This window comes from Trichomycterus rosablanca, chromosome 3 (genome assembly GCF_030014385.1).
Source record: "Trichomycterus rosablanca isolate fTriRos1 chromosome 3, fTriRos1.hap1, whole genome shotgun sequence".
NCBI lineage: Eukaryota > Metazoa > Chordata > Actinopteri > Siluriformes > Trichomycteridae > Trichomycterus > Trichomycterus rosablanca.
Window position 1 is genome coordinate 53,568,503 of NC_085990.1, and position 20,184 is coordinate 53,588,686.

The 20,184-nt window shown below is 44.2% G+C and overlaps 1 protein-coding gene across 1 annotated transcript in view; it reads left to right on the forward strand.

The window, feature by feature from the left end:
* The first annotated feature begins 9,588 nt into the window (after positions 1-9,588).
* clcn1b (chloride channel, voltage-sensitive 1b) overlaps positions 9,589-20,184 on the forward strand; it is a 36,775-nt gene continuing 26,179 nt past the window's right edge. The window contains exons 1-6 of the mRNA XM_062991477.1: positions 9,589-9,748; positions 12,060-12,191; positions 12,286-12,414; positions 15,815-15,948; positions 17,530-17,607; positions 18,018-18,096. Of these exons, the coding sequence (XP_062847547.1) occupies positions 9,685-9,748; positions 12,060-12,191; positions 12,286-12,414; positions 15,815-15,948; positions 17,530-17,607; positions 18,018-18,096 (616 nt within the window). The 5' untranslated portion in view covers positions 9,589-9,684. The remainder of the gene's footprint in view (positions 9,749-12,059; positions 12,192-12,285; positions 12,415-15,814; positions 15,949-17,529; positions 17,608-18,017; positions 18,097-20,184) is intronic.

The following is a 20,184-nucleotide window of genomic DNA, read 5'->3' on the forward strand; positions in this document are numbered from 1 at the left end:
GTCAGAATACACAGAGCATCACAGTTTGTTGTGTATGGGGCTGCATGGCCGCAGACCAGTCAGGGTGCCCATGCTGACCCCTGTCCACCAGCAAAAGCACCAACAATGGGCACGTGAGCATCAGAACTGGACACGGAGCAATGGAAGAAGGAGGCCTGGTCTGATGAATCACATGGATGACCGGGTGCGTGTGCGTCGCTTACCCGGGGAACACACGGCACCAGGATGCATTATGGGAAGAAGGCGAGCCGGCGGAGGCGGTGTGATGCTTTGGGCGACGTTCTGCTGGGAAACCTCGGGTCCTGCCATCCATGTGACACGTAGCTCCTACCTAAGCATTGTTGCAGACCATGTTCACCCTTTCATGGAGACGCTTCCCTGATGGCTGTGGCCTCTTTCAGCAGGATGATGCTTCCTGACACAAAGCTAAAATGCTTCAGGAACGGTTTGAGGAGAACAACGACCAGTTTGGCCTCCAAATTCCCCAGATCTCAATCCAATCCAGCATCTGTGGGACGTGCTGGACAAACAAGTCCGATCCATGGAGGTTCCACCTCACAACTTACAGGAGTTTTGGTGCCAGATACCACAGCACACCTTCAGGGGTCTAGTGAAGTCCATGCCTTGACGGGTCAGGGCTGTTTAGCAGCAAAAGGGGGACCAAGACAATATTAGGAAGGTAGTCATAATGTTATGCCCGATCGGTGTATCAGCTGTCTCTCAGGTTTTTATGGCGAGTTTGATCATGGTGACGTCTGGTGAAGGTTCTCTTGAGATTCTTGACGTTCTCCATCATTCAGCTCTTCATTTCATCACAAACGCCCCTCGTTCAGAGCACATTCACTGCCAGACAGACACACTTTTATTTGGACATGACCTCTGCCCAGTTTTCCTGGATGCTGCTTTTGTTCCGAATCATGATCACAATCACCTGTTTGAAATCACATCATTATTTCGCTTTTTTGTACCTCATTACTAGCTCTAAATCACCCCGTCCCAACTTTTTTGGAATGTGTTTTAGGCCTGACATGCCGGAACGGATGTTTATTAACAAACAAAATGAAGCCGACCAGACAGAACACGAAACATCTGAGCTTTATCCGGTCTGCAATCAAATAGAAGTCAAAGTGAAGTTGCGTTTTCCTTACCGTCCCAACTTTTTCTGATTCAGGGTTGTGTAAGATGGGGTTGTGTATTTGCCTCCGCCGGTATCTGCTAAATATAACGGCAGGTCATCGTTTCATGTTCAGCTGTCGGTCCCGGAAACAAACACTTATGACGGCTGAACTTGGTTTCAGTCGGCTGCTGCTGGAGCGCAAACAAACAAACAAACACTCAATCAATCAATCACACTGGAATCAATCGTCTCCTACAAAGACGCTTTTACTGATTTTTCTACCTGTTTCTGTGCTTGTTTACTACCGTAGGACCCTCGTGTGTGTGTGTGTGTGTGTGTATTCTCTGTGCTTTATGTGTGTTTTGCTCTTTTCTACCCTCTTACTGTTTCTGTTTTGTTACTTTGTAATTAGGTGGTTCTTGGCCGTGATTGGAAATTAGAATTACTTCTTAATGACTTACCTGGTTTAATGAAAGATTTAAAAGTTGCCACTGTTGGCGCAAACTTGTTGGTTTGAATCTTTGCTCTGCCCTCCGGCTGGACGGCTGTATAAACAACAAGCCGGATAGGGACCTCATAACTGAGGCAATTACGACCTCTGCTGGCTGACTGACGGCGCCTCGTGCAGGTGAAAAGATGCAGTCGGCTACTGCACACGTGTCGGAGGGGGAGTGTGTCAGTCCCGCTCTCCTCGACCAGGGCGGGGATCGGCATCAGTAGAGAGGAAGCATAACTGGGCATTATTACAGCATAATTACAATCGGGTAATTGGATACGCTAAAAAGTCGGGAGAAAAAGCATAAACAAAAATCTTAGGGATGTTGCGAGAGACTCCGAAGCTTGCGTCATAAAAAAACAAAGCAGTGGCTTTAAAGCGGTGTATCGATGCTTGATTCGTTTAACCGCATTCCCGTGACCAGTGACGTCTGAAGCTTCGTTCTGTTAAGAGCACTACAGCAAGTACCACTGTTGAGGTGCAACGATACCTCAGTGACCCAAATATACCGCAATCAGAGGACAGAGGAGCAATGAGTCCTTTCCCCAACCAGTTTGCAGGTGAGCTTCATTGCTTCAGAACAGAGATGTTCACGAGTCTTTAGGCTAGAGTCCGAGTCAAGTCACGAGTCTTTAGACTAGAGTCCGAGTGAAGTCACGAGTGTTTACACTAGAGTCCGAGTCGAATCACGAGTCTTTAGGCTAGAGTCCGAGTCGAGTCACGAGTCTTTAGGCTAGAGTCCGAGTCGAATCACGAGTCTTTAGGCTAGAGTCTGAGTCGAATCACGAGTCTTTAGGCTAGAGTCCGAGTCCAGTCACGAGTCTTTAGGCTAGAGTCCGAGTCGAGTCACGAGTCTTTAGGCTAGAGTCCGAGTCGAGTCACGAGTCTTTAGACTAGAGTCCGAGTCGAGTCACGAGTCTTTAGGCTAGAGTCCGAGTCAAGTCACGAGTCTTTAGGCTAGAGTCTGAGTCAAGTCACGAGTCTTTAGGCTAGAGTCCGAGTCAAGTCACGAGTCTTTAGGCTAGAGTCTGAGTCAAGTCACGAGTCTTTAGGCTAGAGTCCGAGTCAAGTCACGAGTCTTTAGGCTAGAGTCCGAGTCAAGTCACGAGTCTTTAGGCTAGAGTCCGAGTCAAGTCACGAGTCTTTAGACTAGAGTCCGAGTCAAGTCACGAGTAAATATAATCTACACGAAACGTATATTATAAATGTAGCGTAGAAATAAAGAAATAATCTGTAAGTTCAGATAAAAACAACAACAGATTAGCGAGTGTATTTAGCCGTTTTACTTCGTGTCTTTACTTTCCTCCTCATTGTGTAAATTAATGTAAATTCTGTAACAAGAAGGTTCCAGTTAAAAGCTTCAACTGATACGTTTTGTTTTCATTACAGAACAAAAGCGCTCGATAAATCACGGCACAGCGGCCAAAATCCAAAACACAGCAAAAACATCATAACCGCTGCTTACCTTAGCTTCTGTTCTTCCAGATGCTATTACATTTATAAGCATGTGTCCCATTAGGAATAGAATCTGTTATTTTGTAAATGTGCTTATAATTAAAAACCTCCAAACTTTTCCTGGTTGTGAAGTAAAACAGGAAGTCGTTAGAAAGCCGATCGAGCGTTTCATTACCACGTCATCTGTGTGACGCAAATAATAGCATTTCTTACTAACAATTACAATCAGAAGCTCTGATTGGTTCATAAAGCGGCTCTATCAACCATTAGCGCCGATTCTGTAGGAGCGTCCATTCACCCCAGTTGTTCCTGAAGTGCACTACGTAGGGTATTCCACCATCGTTCACGAGTAATTTTTTGTGAGTCATGAGTTGTTTAAAACGAGTCAGAGTCGAGTCTGAAGCCGATGTCTGCTTCAGAGCGCTTCGTTTTACCATCACTAAAAAAATCTATATAAAAAGCAAGACCCGTAACCCTTAATTGCTCGAATTCTGCTACATGCTGCAAACGTAATACCCGGTCTAACCAATCAGCAGCAGTAACTGTTCAGCATGTGACTGTGTGTAAACGTGTGTTTTATTAAATCGCTGTGTAATTTGTTCATTTACTTTCTGGAATTGTGAAGAGCATCTTACAAACAGGCCGTCCATCCGTCCATCCATTTATCCAAACTAATGCCAAGTTCACACTACACGACTTTCCAAGTCGCCGGGTCTCTGTACAGTTCTCACTACACGACCGGATCTCTTGTAATCAGGAGTCTTTCAGGTCGGTGTGTTTTTCACACTACACGACTGATCAGTGATAGGGGGTCACACACTAAACCATCTATCACCAACTGCGAGCTTCTCTGGTCTCCCAAACTATGTTCTGTTACGAAGAGAACGAGAGAAGTGACGAGAGGGTTAACGATACCGCGTCCAAAAATGCACGTCAACAAGCAAACACCGGGCAAATCGTGTATTGTGAACCAGACATAAACGAGACTCTTCTGTGGCAGGAAAACGATCCTCCATTACTGAAAAACATGATCAGTATTAACACTATTATCTCTCGTAGTCGTAGTCGTATTTTGGTAAATAAAATCAGAGAACTGAGGTGCTGCACACAGATGGAAGCTGGTTCTGTTCTCGGAGCAGGATTTTCTCACGCCGTCTAAAGGCTAATTAATCAGCGTTCTGACCTCAAACCCTACAAACAGATCAACATCCGAGACAAACGAGAGAGTGATGTGGTCAGCCTTGGATGCTAAACGTTCACACGGTGACCTCTGACGCTCGGCTTTTTATTTGAATGTGTTAATTCTAAAACTGTCCTGGTGTGTTTAGTTCCTTCTTTATAACATAGACGTACGTGAGAGAGGGAATGTGAGAGAGTATGTGAGAGAGTGAATGGGGTAGAGAGACGTATATGTAAATAAAACGCCATGTCGTGTCACCGCGTCCGAAAGTTCAGTCTTGGTGCACAATGCCCAAGAGGACGAGTGGACGAGAGGTAGGTCCAGATATTCAGCTGATAGAATTTGTATTTTTTTAATAAATATCAGAATAATAGAATTGAAGTGTAAAATAGAACGTACGAATGTGCATGTTTCTGTATGTGTATAAAAGTAGAAAACGTATCTCTAACCCTCGGCTCATGCTTCTGTTTACGCCGATTAGCTGCTTTGATAAGTTATCAACCAGCTTCAGGTAGAAATCTGATTGGATCTTTGACAATCAATCAGTTGATTTGTTTGTTAGGATTTTAGTAACAATCTTCAAGGGTCAACAAATCTTCTACACCGTCACCTTTGTTTGTGATGCATTTTTCCAGCATCGTATCGACTTTTTAACGCCGTCAGCAAAAAATCACACAGTTTTTGGTTGAGCGTGTAGCCACTGATGCGCCGGTGCTTTCACATCATCATCTCATGAAAATCTTCTTCCTCTTAAAGCTTCTCTGAGCGTCCAAAAAGGTGGAAATCAGATGGAGCTAAATCTGGACTATAAACGTCTTTCAGACATGAGCTATTACAACAGAACAGAACCAAACAGAACACAATAAAACAGAACCAAACAGACAAAACCAAACAGAACGCAATAAAACAGAATAGAACCAAACAGAACACAATAAAACAGAACAGAACCAAACAGAACACAATAAAACAGAACAGCACCAAACAGAACACAATAAAACAGAACCAAACAGACAAAACCAAACAGAACGCAATAAAACAGAATAGAACCAAACAGAACACAATAAAACAGAACAGAACCAAACAGAACACAATAAAACAGAACAGAACCAAACAGAACACAATAAAACAGAACAGAACCAAACAGAACACAATAAAACAGAACAGAACCAAACAGAACACAATAAAACAGAACAGAACCAAACAGACAAAACCAAACAGAACGCAATAAAACAGAACAGAACCAAACAGACAAAACCAAACAGAACGCAATAAAACAGAACAGAACCAAACAAAACAGAAAAAAACAGAACAGAACAGAAGCAAAAAGAACACAATAAAACAGAACCAAACACGGATACAATAAAAAAGAACAGAACCAAACAGAACACAATAAAACAGAACCAAACAGAACACAATAAAACAGAACAGAACCAAAAAGGTGTAAATCAGATGGAGCTAAATCCGGTGTCTCTCAGACACGACCAATTACTACTGAACAGAACCGAACAGAACCAAACAGAACAGAACCGAAGAGAACCAAACCAAACATAACCAAACAGAACAGAACAGAACTGAAGAGAACCAAACCAAACAGAACCAAACCAAACAGAACCAAAAAGAACGGAACCGAAGAGAACCAAACCAAACAGAACCAAACAGAACCAAACAGAACCAAACAGAACCGAACAGAACAGAACAGAACCAAACAGAACAGAACCGAACAGAACAGAACCGAAGAGAACCAAACCAAACAGACCCAAACAGAACAGAACCGTAGAGAACCAAACCAAACAGAACCAAACAGAACAGAACCGAGGAGAACCAAACCAAACAGAACCAAACAGAACAGAACCGAGGAGAACCAAACAAAACCAAACAGAACAGAACCGAGGAGAACCAAACCAAACAGAACCAAACAAAACAGAACCGAGGAGAACCAAACCAAACAGAACCAAACAGAACAGAACCGAACACAATAAAACAGAACAGAAAGGTGTAAATCAGATGGAGCTAAATCAGGACTATAAGCGTCTCTCAGACACGCCCGATTCCTCCTCCTCTCCACCCTCACCGCTTATAACCACAATATACAAGTGATGAAACTTTTTCAACATTCGTGTTTATTGTTAATATATAAGAACTAAGAAATTGAGTTGTAATGTTGGTGTTGAAAATAAAAATACATCTTTTTAATCTTTAATCTTTTAAATCTATGTAATATACAAAATTCCGCTGGGACCATCAAAAGTTGGGACGCTTTGTAAAAGGCAGTGAATTAAAAGTAGAATCTGTGATGTGATAATTTTCCTGAATCTTTATTTAACTGATGAAAGTATTTTCACTAATCAACTTTATCGTATTTTGTAAATAGAAGCATGTTTCGGTGCTTTCTGGGCTCCTCATAACTGGTGTAATTACGACCTCTGCTCGTCGAGTCGAGGAATAATGCTGATCAGGGTGTGGCTCTCCGTACACAAAGCTGATCCGCACATGAACTCACCTCGTGCGGGTGAAAAGATGCAGTCGGTACTGAACACGTGTCGGAGGGGGCGTGTGTCAGTCTCGCTCTCCTCAGTCAGCAGTGGAGGGCTGTATCGGTAGAGGGGAGGCGTAACACAATCAGGGTGATTGGATACGACTAGATTAGACAGGGACAAAATAAGAGTTAAACAAAATGATGTTCCTCAGTAAGCAGGTGAGCTGGTAACAGGTGAGAGATTCATGATTGAGTATAAAAGGATCCACCAAGCAATGATGGGGTGTGGCTCACCACTGCGTTCCAAACTCCAGGAGGGAAGAACATTTCTCAATGCCAAATATAGTGTTTCACCATCTACCGTACATAATATTGTGAAAAGATTCAGGAAATCTGAATGTGCTTGACCTTTGAGCTCTCAGACAGCACTGCATAAGAAACCGTCATGCTGCTGTGATAAATATAACAATGTGCGTTTGTGAGTACTTCAGAAAACCGTTGTTGTTGATCACAGTCCACCACTGCATTAAGAAATGCAACCTAAAACTCTATTATACAAAGAGGCCGGTGTACATCAGATTTTTGGGTTCTCTAGACTTGAGCTAGGATGACCTGAAAGACAGTCAGTTATTTGTGCCACAGACAAAAAGGACCATCCAGACTGTTATCAGTGAAAGGTGCAGAAGTCAACATCTGTCAGGGTATGGGGGTGCATGGGGGACTTGCATATGTGTGAAGGAACCACTGACATAGAGGAGTATTTTGGGATTTTATCAAGGCGACATCTTTCAAGTCCATGCTTCATTTAGCAGAAGCAACAGCAGCATGTCTTTGTAGACACAGATGTAGACAGTGTGCTTGACCGGCCTGCCTGCGGTCCAGATCTGTCTCCTATTAAAATTGTCCGGCGCATCATGAAGAATCAGACGACGGCGAGCACGGACTGTTGAGCAGCAACATTTACTGTCCTCAGTTCCCGACGCACGCCCCCCATCCTGACTTTTTTGGAGTGTGTTTATGTGTGTGTGTTTGGTATGATCATCAGGTTGTTTTAATCATCAGGCTGGGCGTCTATACGGACATGTGTGTGTGTGTGTGTGTGTGTGTGTGTGGATTAGGTGTGTAAGTGTACATACAGTTAAATATGCCTGGAACGCCTGTGTTGTGTGTGTGTGTGTGTGTGTGTGTGTGTGTGTGTGTGTGTGTTGTGTGTGTGGCCCCTCCTGATTTCCCTAATATTTGCATGTGACAGCAAATGTTTTGAGATCTTTATGTAAATGTAACAGTACTGCACAGCACGGAGGGAACACGACATAAACAATCATTGTACTTACTGAAACAGAACACCCACACACCTAGATCCAGGTGTAAGCTGTGTGGAGATGAATTGCTCCCACTGTGGTACACTGGAGCCCCAAATGCCTAACGATAACCTTGCAGCTCTTGTTTAAAGACTTGTTTGAGACGTGTTCCTGTAGTCTTCTGTCCATCTGACACTAAATGAAACACAAAACTTTAATTCCAATACAAGAATCCTCACCCAGGCAGGTTCCTTTAAAGCCAACCGCACATCTGTCCAGTTATTATTAATATATGTACAGATGTGTTGAGTATGGAGAGGAATCAGTGCCACACACACACACGTCAGTTCTGCTACCGACAGGCCGGACGCCTATACGGACGATGATCGGCTCGTCCGAGGGTGGGAGCGCCAGAGGGGATTCATCATAACTGCTGCAGTTATGACCTCTACTGGCTGATCGATGGTGCTGCATAGAGATATATATACAGTATATAAAGATTATAGATAGATCGACAGAAATATAGATTATAAACAGATAGATGGATAGATAGATAGATAGATAGATAGATAGATAGATAGATAGATAGATAGATAGATAGATAGATAGATAGATAGATAGACAGACAGACAGACAGATAAATTATAGACAGACAGATAGCTTGATTGATTGATAGATAGACAGACAGACAGACAGACAGACAGATAGATAGATTATAGATAGATAGACAGACAGACAGAGAGATAGATAGATTATAGATAGATAGACAGACAGACAGATAAATTATAGACAGACAGACAGATAGCTTGATTGATAGACAGACAGACAGAGAGATAGATAGATTATAGATAGATAGACAGACAGACAGATAAATTATAGACAGACAGACAGATACGTTAAAGTATCACTGTACTTTACTTTGTAGGTGTATAAATAGAATAAAAATATATAATAAAATATGTAAAATGAAATCTGTACACATGAGTTGACACGGTTGGTGTAGCGGAACTCCAGCGACCTGGACAAGATGCCTGACTTCAACTCAATTGATTATTGTTGTAAGAATTGGAACCCTGATTGTGAGCAACCCCAGTATCTCCAGGCCACCACTGTCGCCCTTGGCTTGCTCAACGAGGGGTTTTTGGTCTGTCGTACTTAAACTTGACTTGATTTTTTACTTGAATGGGCACAAATGGAGGCTGTTACGGTTCCAAAAAAGCAAAGTGAGGGTAAATAAACGCTTTGAGCAACTTCACCTTTGTATCTGATGCCCGACAACCTCATTATCATGTGTCCACAAACTTTTGGCCATATAGAACAGATTTATAGAAGACACATAAGCCTAGCCCGGAACACGGCACGTCGAGTGCATCTAAAATGATTAATGACCGCATTTGTCTTGAAATTAAATGAATCTTAAAAGTTTTCGAACCGTTTTGGTGACCCATCCTCACACCCCCGCTCTGCTCTCTCGTCCGTCCCCCCCCCCATCCTGTCTCTCAGCTGTATGGAGAGTACAGGGAGCAGCCGGGTACCTTCGCCAAGAGGGAGGCCACGCACCTGCTGACCGGCAGTAAGCCGAGGAGACACGGCGGCGATGCCAGGGCGACCAGGAGAGGCTACGGCAGAAAGCATCGCGCCAGCTTGGAAAGCGGACCCATGACGCCAGAGTTCAGCCACGCCTCCTCCACAAAGAAACACCGCCCGTATTCGAAATGCCAAGGTGAGACTGTCCTCAACTACACTGTTCAATCATTAATTCATTTATCGTCTCTTTTACTACTGTTTTATCCTGGTCAGGGTCTCTGGAGGTCAGATTCATTGGCCAAAAGGCAGGGAACAAGTTGCCAGTCCATCACGGGGCACAAACACACACTTAAGACAATTTCTAGTAGTTTCAGTTGTCCTTAATCCAGACTTGTGTGTGGAAACCGGAGCACCCGGAGGTAACCCACATGGACACACCCCTGTGCAATGACCGCCTTTTGCCCAATGAATCTGACCCACAAGGATAAAGCGATACGGTGATAAAACAGATGATGTGTAGCGTATTAACAAAGAGGAAAAATAAATGAATCTGAGTGGATTTGGATATGATTAATCTGAATCATATTTGGCTTCACGACCAGCAGGGGGCGTCTTGGAGGTTAATAAATATTGTTTGCAATGCCGCCTGGGTATGATGGTTTAGTGTAGATAATAAGTCACAGATACTGTAAAGCTTGTGTGTGTGCTGATGTATTCTGATCTACACTATATTACGCCCCTGTACCATGTTTTTACCCTCCTCCCCCCGGGTTCCCCTCACCCCGTATCCTGCGTTCTCATTGGCTGCAGTTCGAAATTGCACTCGCTGCCACCTTTCACACTACAGGTACAGATATTTAACATGCTGGATATTTTTCTTGGGTTTGTGAGTGCTCGGCGAGCTGCTCGGACCGAGTCGTCGAGCGGTTCGCACACAGCGATCGAGAGCCGAGTTTTGATCCCCGAGCGAACGCCGAGTTGCTCCCGAGCTGCCACATCTAGTGGCGACCTGTCGGCAAGCGAAAGTCTAGGCATAAGCAGGGTTTGGTTTTACAGAACTGTACGCCTGGTTCACACTACACGACAGGTTGCCGACAGATGTGGCACCTCAGAGGCAAATCGGCTTTAATTTGACACTCGAAAATCGACTGTGAGCTGCTTAACGACTCAAGAAAATATCTAGCGTGCTAGATATCTGGAGTATGAAAAGTGTTGGGTCTGGTTAAGTTAATATTTAAGTTAATACTTAAGTTGTTGGAACGTACCAACTGGACAAGTACTGGACTAGTAATCTGAAGGTCACTGGTTCAAACTGATTGGACCCTTGAGCAAGGTCCTTAACCCTCAATTGCTCAGACAACAACAATTTGGATAAATGCGTCTGCTAAATGCCAAAAATGTAAATGTACCCAAGCTACCCTCGCTGACTAAACTCATGGTCATCATTAGCAGTTTGATTAGCAGTCACGTGGTGAACATCCAGTCCTGGGCCGCGTAGGGGTAAAACACGCTAGCAAAACATCGAAAGCCGACATCTCAAGCTCGCATGGTCAAATCTCAGGTCTGCTCTTCGCCTATGGGGACACTGACTGATCAGGATTGGTTCCTCTGGTACCTCTGCTGGCTGATGGATGGATCTGGAGTGTGAAAAGTGCTGCGATCAGGTTGTGATTGGCAGTGAGTGCTGCGCCGAGCTCCAGCCAATCAGAACGCAGGATACGGAGCTAAAGGAACCCAGGGAAAGAAGTGTAAATCAGAACACATCGGCACACGCACAAGCTTTACAGTAACTGTGACTTATCGTCCACGCCAAACCATCATACCCACGTTACACTGATTTACCTCCGACTCTCTCTGCAGAACAGAACAGACGCCCCCTGCTGGCCGCGTAGCCAAACCCACTCCTTCACCCAGATTCATCAACGTAGTTTTGGGGCAGATCTCATGTCTGTGATTCCTCCTGATGGTAGATGGTGTATCGGACCCCCGTGTAGTGTGAGATCCACAACGACCCAGGATTACAAGAGATCCAGTCGTGTAGTGTGGACTTAGCATGAGGAGCTTGACCTAGACATTCGTCTGTAGCTCACATGGCCAAAAATAAAATGTATTTTATGATGATAAGATATGTGAGCGGCGTATTAGGATAATGACCCACCTACAGCACAATACGCATAAAATTATTAAATTCTTCAAATATATATTCAAATTCTTGTTGACGTTTATTGAGACGCTTATTAAGACGCTTATTAAGATGTATTAAAATCTGCACGGATGTGAAGTGGTGCTCAAACCGTCTTGCTAGGGTAGAGTCTGAGGTACCGAGCTGACATTTGAAGACCCTTAAAAGACTCTGTAAATAAATTCTAAAATTATATTCAGGCGACAAACAGAGTTAACGTGATCCGCCTCTCCAGATCGTGTGATGAGTCTAAACTCATTATCTAATCATGTTTCTTTATTTTAAATGTAATGTTGTATTATTTGTACTACTTTGTTGGGTACAGACTGTCTGGGTCGGATTCAGAGATATCTCGTGACCAAGCTCGGGGAGGACTGGATCTTCCTGGTGCTGCTGGGTCTCACCATGGCTTTGGTCAGCTGGAGCATGGACTACACCAGTGCCAAAAGCCTGCAAGGTGCGTAACACCTCGACCCCCCCCCCCCCCCCCCCCCCCCTCATCCCGAACTCGTATTACATCCGAGCTAATTTCAGTTTCTGTTTCTGTACAGCGTATAAATGGATGTACGTGGAGTTAAAGGGGAAGGTGCCGCTCCAGTATCTGGCCTGGATCACGTATCCTCTCATTCTCATCGTTTTCTCCTCGGTGTTTTGTCACCTGGTCTCTCCACAAGCTGTAGGTGTGTACATCTCCATAACCTTTCCTTTCCTTTTTATAAAAATAATGCTTTAAATAAACCTCTCTCCTTACATCACACTTCTTTTACTTCTCACTGGATGTTTACTCTTCCATCTTTACATCTAACTGTCCAGTAGGAGTGATCGCTCCTCTGATGGGGGGTGGTTAAGTTAATATTTAAGTTGTTGGAACGTACCAACTGGACAAGTACTGGACAAGTAATCCAAAGGTCACTTGTTCAATCTGACTACTGACAGGTTGCCACTGTTGGGCCCTTGAGCAAGGCCCTTAACCCTCAATTGCTTAGACGATATACTGTCACAGTACTGTAAGTCTCTTAGAACAAACTCAAGCTCCCCTCTGTAATAAGACTCAGCACATGGACATCATGGCCAGAGCAAATTTCTGTAAGTGCTTGAAGACTGTAAATATAAAACGATTAGCAGTCATGTGGTGAACGTGCAGTCTTGGGTGGCGCAGGGGTAAATCTCAGATCTGCTCTGCTAAAGGCCAGCCAGGCGCCTATGGGGACAATGACTGACAAGGATTGATCGATGGTGCTGCACAGAGACGGAGGATAATGGAGATCAGTGCGTGACTCTCAGTATGAACCCAAACGGTGCAGGTGAAAATGAGCGGTCTGTACTGCACACGTGTCGGAGGGGGCGTGGGTTAATAACAGCTCTCCTGAGTCAGGAGTGGAATTGGATACGACTAAATTGGGAGAAAAAGTGAATTGAAGTCAAACTTGAACATGTGGACATAATCTAGCCTAGTGGGTAGAACTCTGGGCTGTCAATTAAAACATTGTGAGTTTGAATCCCAGCCCTGTGCTATGACCCCAGCTTCCAAACAAGCGACATGGTGTATATTTAAGCAATAGAACACTCGAGGTCGTGTGTTATTGTGAATAACATCACGGCTGTGATTTGGTCGCAGATAGATCATCAGAGCCGTGATGTTATTGGCGATAACACACGACCTCGAGTGTTCTATTGCTTTTATACAACAGTTTTTACAAAATAAAGAAAGAAAACAAATCAAAGAAGCCCTGAATTTCATAATAAATATGCTTTAATATTGACAAAACCTTCCGCCAAAAACTAGTTCCACAACGAATATAAAGTTTAACACTACAAAGCAAACATCCCAAGTTGCAAAAACTCATTTCAGGGAGGTAAGAAGAACAAGAAGAAAAAGGCAAGAACCTCCGAAGGGTAAAAAAGAAATAAAAAACCTCTCGCACACACCAAAGGATTATGGGTGATAACAGAACTACTAGGAGCTGCTAACTGGGCTTTTAAGCTAACTGTTCGTGTTACAAGTCTTTCTGAGGCTCTAGATCTCAGGAATGTTTTAATGCTTTTAATTTTTCCTTATGTAAAGCACTTTGAATTGCCACTGTGTATGAAAGGTGCTATACAAATAAACTTGCCTTGTCTTGCCTTACAAACACATTAATGTTCCCTACATAGTGCACTAGATTATGTATCAGATCACGGATTTATGTTCCCTACTTAGTGCACTAGATTGTATATCAGATCACGGATTTATGTTCCCTACATAGTGCACTAGATTGTGTATCAGATCACGGATTTATGTTCCCTACATAGTGCACTAGATTGTGTATCAGATCACGGATTTATGTTCCCTACATAGTGCACTAGATTGTGTATCAGATCACGGATTTATGTTCCCTACATAGTGCACTAGATTGTATATCAGATCACGGATTTATGTTCCCTACTTAGTGCACTAGATTGTGTATCAGATCACGGATTTATGTTCCCTACTTAGTGCACTAGATTGTATATCAGATAACGGATTTAAAACGCGATCAGGAATAAAGTCGGTGTCGCCTGCGTGCGCGTTTGTGTGCATGAAGCTCGTCGTTACTGGCAACACGTCAGCGGAGTAATACAGTTGTGGTGTGAAAAGGCCATGCTGTTATCACCAATATTCTCAACCAATCGCTTCTCAACCAATCAGATTGTAAGGTCGGAACTAACTGTTGTATAATTATATATATATATAAAGGCGCTCTATGCAATTCTATTTTATTCCATTCTACTCTCACTGTATCACACTTCATCATACATACACTGGTACAACAGGTGACTGTAGCGGCTTCTGGTGGCTCCACAACGGTATGAGTTTGTTTAGCTCGCGTTCCATGGTACGCCTACAAACGTCTCTGACAGGTGATGCTACGTCCTGCATTCATTCTGATGGATTTTTAAATCTGCACTGATGTGAAGTGGGACTCAGACGTTCCTGCTAAGGTAGAGTCTGAAGTCCCGAGCTGACATTTGAAGACCCTTAAAAGAAAATAAATTCTAAAATTACGTTTAGGCGACAAATAGATTTAACGGCCGAGTTAACGTGATCCGCCTCAGATCATGTGATGAGTCTAAACTCGTTCTGTAACCGTCAGCGTCGATCTTGTTAAATTTTAATTTATTATTATAACTATTTTTAAAGACTGTCTCAGGCGGATTCAGATATTATAGTTTGGTGCAAGGCCAAAATCACAATATACAACGATCAGCCATAACATTAAAACCACCTACTTGTTTCTACACTCACTGTCCATTTTATCAGCTCCACTTACCCTATAGAAGCACTTTGTAGTTCTACAATTACTGACTGTAGTGCATCTGTTTCAGTCTGTTCTTCAGTGGTTAGGACCCCTACAGGACCACCACAGAGCAGGTATTATTTAGGTGGTGGATCATTCTCAGCACTGCAGTGACACTGACATGGTGGTGGTGTGTTAGTGTGTGTTGTGCTGGTATGAGTGGATCAGACACAGCAGCGCTGCTGGAGTTTTTAAATACCGTGTCCACTCACTGTCCACTCTATTAGACACTCCTACCTAGTCGGTCCACCTTGGAGATGTAAAGTCAGAGACGATCGCTCATCTATTGCTGCTGTTTGAGTCGGTCATCTTCTAGACCTTCATCAGTGGGCACAGGACGCTGCCCACGGGGCGCTGTTGGCTGGATATTTTTGTTTGGTGGACTATTCTCAGTCCAGCAGTGACAGTGAGGTGTTTAAAAACTCCAGCAGCGCTGCTGTGTCTGATCCACTCATATCAGCACAACACACACTAACACACCACCACCATGTCAGTGTCACTGCAGTGCTGAGAATCATCCACCACCTAAATAATACCTGCTCTGTGGGCGTCCTGTGGGGGTCCTGACCATTGAAGAACAGCATGAAAGGGGGTAACAAAGCATGCAGAGAAACAGATGGATTACAGTCAGTAATTGTAGAACTACAAAATGTTTTAGAATGGCCCCCACCCAGGTAGATTTGCCCCCGCAGTGGTCAGTTCATGGCTACGACTTTGGTTTGGTAGTTTATGATTAGTTCCTTTGTTTCTTCCTTCATCCCAGGCTCTGGTATCCCCGAGCTGAAGACCATCCTGCGTGGTGTGGTGCTGAAGGAGTACCTGACTCACAAAGCCTTCATAGCTAAGGTCATCGGTCTGACCGCCAGCCTGGGCAGTGGCATGCCTTTGGGAAAGGAGGTGAGTTGTTTTTCTAATCCAATCACCATTTTTCTTGGAGCCTTGCTCAGGGACCCAACAGTGGCAACTCAGTGATGGTGGGGCTTGAACCAATAACCTTCTGATTACTAGTCCTCTTAACCAATGAGCTTCCACTGCCCCACTGTCAAATACTGTTACAATGTAAAGTCACACATGACCCATGCCTTGGGCACTGATGCACCCCCATACCATAGTGATATGTTAGCTTTTGCACCTCTCACTGATAACAGTCTGGATGGTCCTTTTTGGTCCTGTTTGCTAAACAGTTTTTTTGGTCTGTTGGTCCTGGATGCTGTAAGGTTGTTTTGAGACAGTGTCTTGCAAAAAGCACTTTACATATAAACGTGACTTTGGTCTTTGGTATGAACAACTTAGAATCACAATCACAATGGACATGTTTCCACTGGCTTTTGGTCCATCTGAAATGCCCTTGTGCCCAGAGAACTTGGTGGCATATCTGCATGGAATTAATATACGGTTTTCTCCTTGTGTAATCCAGTTTCAAGCTACATTTCTCAATGCAGTGGCGGTCTGTGTTAAATGACAATGGTTTTCTAAAGTTCTCTCGAGCCCACATGGCTGTATCACAATAGTAGATTTTGCATGCAGGTCCATCTCAGGGCTCGAAGGTCACATACGTTCAACAGTGGTTTCCAACCTTTGATCGACTTTGAGACCTCTCCAGAGTGCAAACATCTGTTTACAATATTATGTACGGTAGATGGTGAAAGACTTCTGTTATCTCTTATACACCGATCAAATATAACATTAAAACCACCTCCTTGTTTCTACACTCACTGTCCATTTTATCAGCTCCACTTACCATATAGAAGCACTTTGTAGTTCTACAATTACTGACTGTAGTCCATCTGTTTCTCTGCATGCTTTGTTACCCCCTTTCACCCTGTTCTTCAATGGTCAGGACCCCCACAGGACCACCACAGAGCAGGTATTATTTAGGTGGTGGATCATTCTCAGCACTGCAGTGACACTGACATGGTGGTGGTGTGTTAGTGTGTGTTGTGCTGGTATGAGTGGATCAGACACAGCAGCGCTGCTGGAGTTTTTAAACACCTCACTTTCACTGCTGGACTGAGAATAGTCCACCAACCAAAAATATCCAGCCAACAGCGCCCCGTGGGCAGCGTCCTGTGACCACTGATGAAGGTCTAGAAGATGACCGACTCAAACAGCAGCAATAGACGAGCGATCGTCTCTGACTTTACATCTACAAGGTGGACCGACTAGGTAGGAGTGTCTAATAGAGTGGACAGTGAGTGGACACGGTATTTAAAAACTCCAGCAGCACTGCTCATACCAGCACAACACACACTAACACACCACATGTCAGTGTCACCGCAGTGCTGAGAATCATCCACCACCTAAATAATACCTGCTCTGTGGGGGTCCTGACCATTGAAGAACAGGGTGAAACAGATAGACTACAGTCAGTAATTGTAGAACTACAAAGTGCTTCTATATGGTAAGTGGAGCTGATAACAAATGTAAGGCATCTGTTATCTCTCATATACCGTGTCTGTGTCTTTTTCTGAACTCCAGGGCCCCTTCGTCCACATCGCCAGCATCTGTGCCGCCGTGCTGAGTCGACTCATGTCGTTCTTCACCGGGGTGTACGAGGTAAAGCCGCCAGCGGAGTCCGACCCACCATGTGCTCGTGCACTGGCATGAGCCTGGCGTGTGATATGAGCATGCTCATGCTAGAGCAACAAAAAACATGTAGCTGCTGATCTGGGATCAGACTGGACTAAAACTCAGGATCAGTTGTCCTTACTGAGTTACAGTCGAAGCTGTTCTCAGATCAGTGATCATGTAACACTATACATTTGTCTGTGCATCTGTCGAAAACGTCTGTCCCCGTCTCTCCCCCTGTCCGTCCCCCTCTGTGTATTGTCTCAGGTCACGGACTCACACTCTTGTTGTCTGTTGTGTCTCTCTGTATTAATAGTATGAGTGTTAACTCTCCTGTTTGTGTGTGTGTGTGTGTGTGTGTGTGTCTGCCTACGTGTTGTTTTCTTAACCCCGCCCAGAATAGCACCCACGTGCAGGACCTGCTGGTGTGTGCGTGTGCCGTGGGAGTGGGCACCTGTTTCGCTGCCCCTGTGGGAGGCAAGTAACAAAGCATTACGTACACAGTACATTTACACGCCCTGATTTTAACGTACGCCGTCCTTCCGCTCACGTCTCTCGGCTTGTGTGATTGATCCCTCGCTCTGCCTTTACACATGCTCCTGTAGGGGGTGTGTATCTTATTTTATTTATTTATTATTTTTTTATTTTATATGTTTTGTGGATAATAATTCCTGCAACTGGTTCTATTTCTGTCCTGTAAATATTTATTCCAGGTGGATCGGTGGGTCGCCTCACAGCAAGAAGGTCCTGGGTTCGATTCCCGGGTGAAGTAGTCCTGTGCCCATGTGGGTTTCCTCCGGGTGCTCCGGTTTCCTCCCACAGTACAAAGACATGCATTCAGATTGGCTGTAGATACTAAATTGCCCTCAGTGTGTGTGTGTATGTTGTGATGGACTGGGACCTGTCCAGGATGGTTGGTTCACATGGAGTTCATATGGAGATCCGTATCGTTAATGGAGAGTCAGGCACTGATCACCATTATCCCCCGTCTCTGTGCAGCACCATCGATCAGCCACCAGAGGTCGTAACTGCAGCAGTTATGCGTAACCCTTACAACACTCCCACTCTCGGACTAGCCGACCGTCGTCCGTGTAAGCGCCCGTCCGGCTGGTAGCAGAGCTGATATTTTCCTTTTTTGTCCCTAACTTGGCAAACAACCAGTGTTCCATACTTTACTGTTCAATGGGCACAGAGATTCATTTATTCACTGTCTGTTTTACTGTCGCTTTATCCTGGTCAGGGACACGGTGGCTCTGATTCATTGGTTGAAAGGAAGGAAACACCTCGGACAGGTCGCCAGTCCATCACAGGACACACACACACACACACACACACACATTTCCTGCATTTAGCAGACACTTTTATCCAAAGCGACTTACATTACTGTGGCAGTATACAGTCTGAGCAATTGAGGGTTAAGGGCCTTATTCAAGGGCCCAACAGTGGCAACCTGGTAGTGGTGGGGCTTGAACCCAGCGACCTTTTGATTACTTGTCCGGTTCTTTAACTAGTAGGCAAGAACTTATTCAAACAGTTATGCAAGACCAAATACAATGCAAGCCATTAAGGGATGAGAACCTTGCTCTGGGGCCCAACAGCAGCAATTTGTCAATCTATCAGTCTAGTACCTTAACCGCTGAGCTACCACTGCCATAGCTAGAGAACAGAAAGGACCCGGATTGCTCCACCTGGGATTTGAACCCAGGACCTTCTTGCTGTGAGGCGACTGTTGCTTTATGTGTATTTTTGGATTTAAAAACAGACCCTATAATAAACATATTGAGACTCAATCAAATGTACGTCCTTATTTACTCACAACAGACAGTTGCAGAAATGATTGAAACTCCAAGACTGTCATACGATTAAGAACTAACACACAGTTTAGATGAGTTTATAATATAATAAACAATTATATCTATATTTGGAATAGAACAGTACTTGTTTCTGTAGTTTGTTCAGAAATATGTCTCTTGCTTCATAGATGGTATTTATACTGTACATCCATCAGCCATAACATTAAAACCACCTACTTGTTTCTACACTCACTGTCCATGTTATCAGCTCCACTTACCATATAGAAGCACTTTGTAGTTCTACAATTACTGACTGTAGTCCATCTGTTTCACCCTGTTCTTCAATGGTCAGGACCCCCACAGGAACACCACAGAGCAGGTATTATTGAGGTGGTGGATGATTCTCAGCACTGCAGTGACACTGACATGGTGGTGGTGTGTTAGTGTGTGTTGTGCTGGTATGAGTGGATCAGACACAGCAGCGCTGCTGGAGTTTTTAAACACCTCACTGTCACTGCTGGACCAAGAATAGTCCACCAACCAAAAATATCCGGCCGACAGCGCCCCGTGGGCAGCGTCCTGTGACCACTGATGAAGGTCTAGAAGATGACCGACTCAAACAACAGCAATAGATGAGCGATCGTCTCTGACTTTACATCTACAAGGTGGACCAACTAGGTAGGAGTGTCTAATAGAGTGGACAGTGAGTGGACACGGTATTTAAAAACTCCAGCAGCGCTGCTGTGTCTGATCCACTCATACCAGCACAACA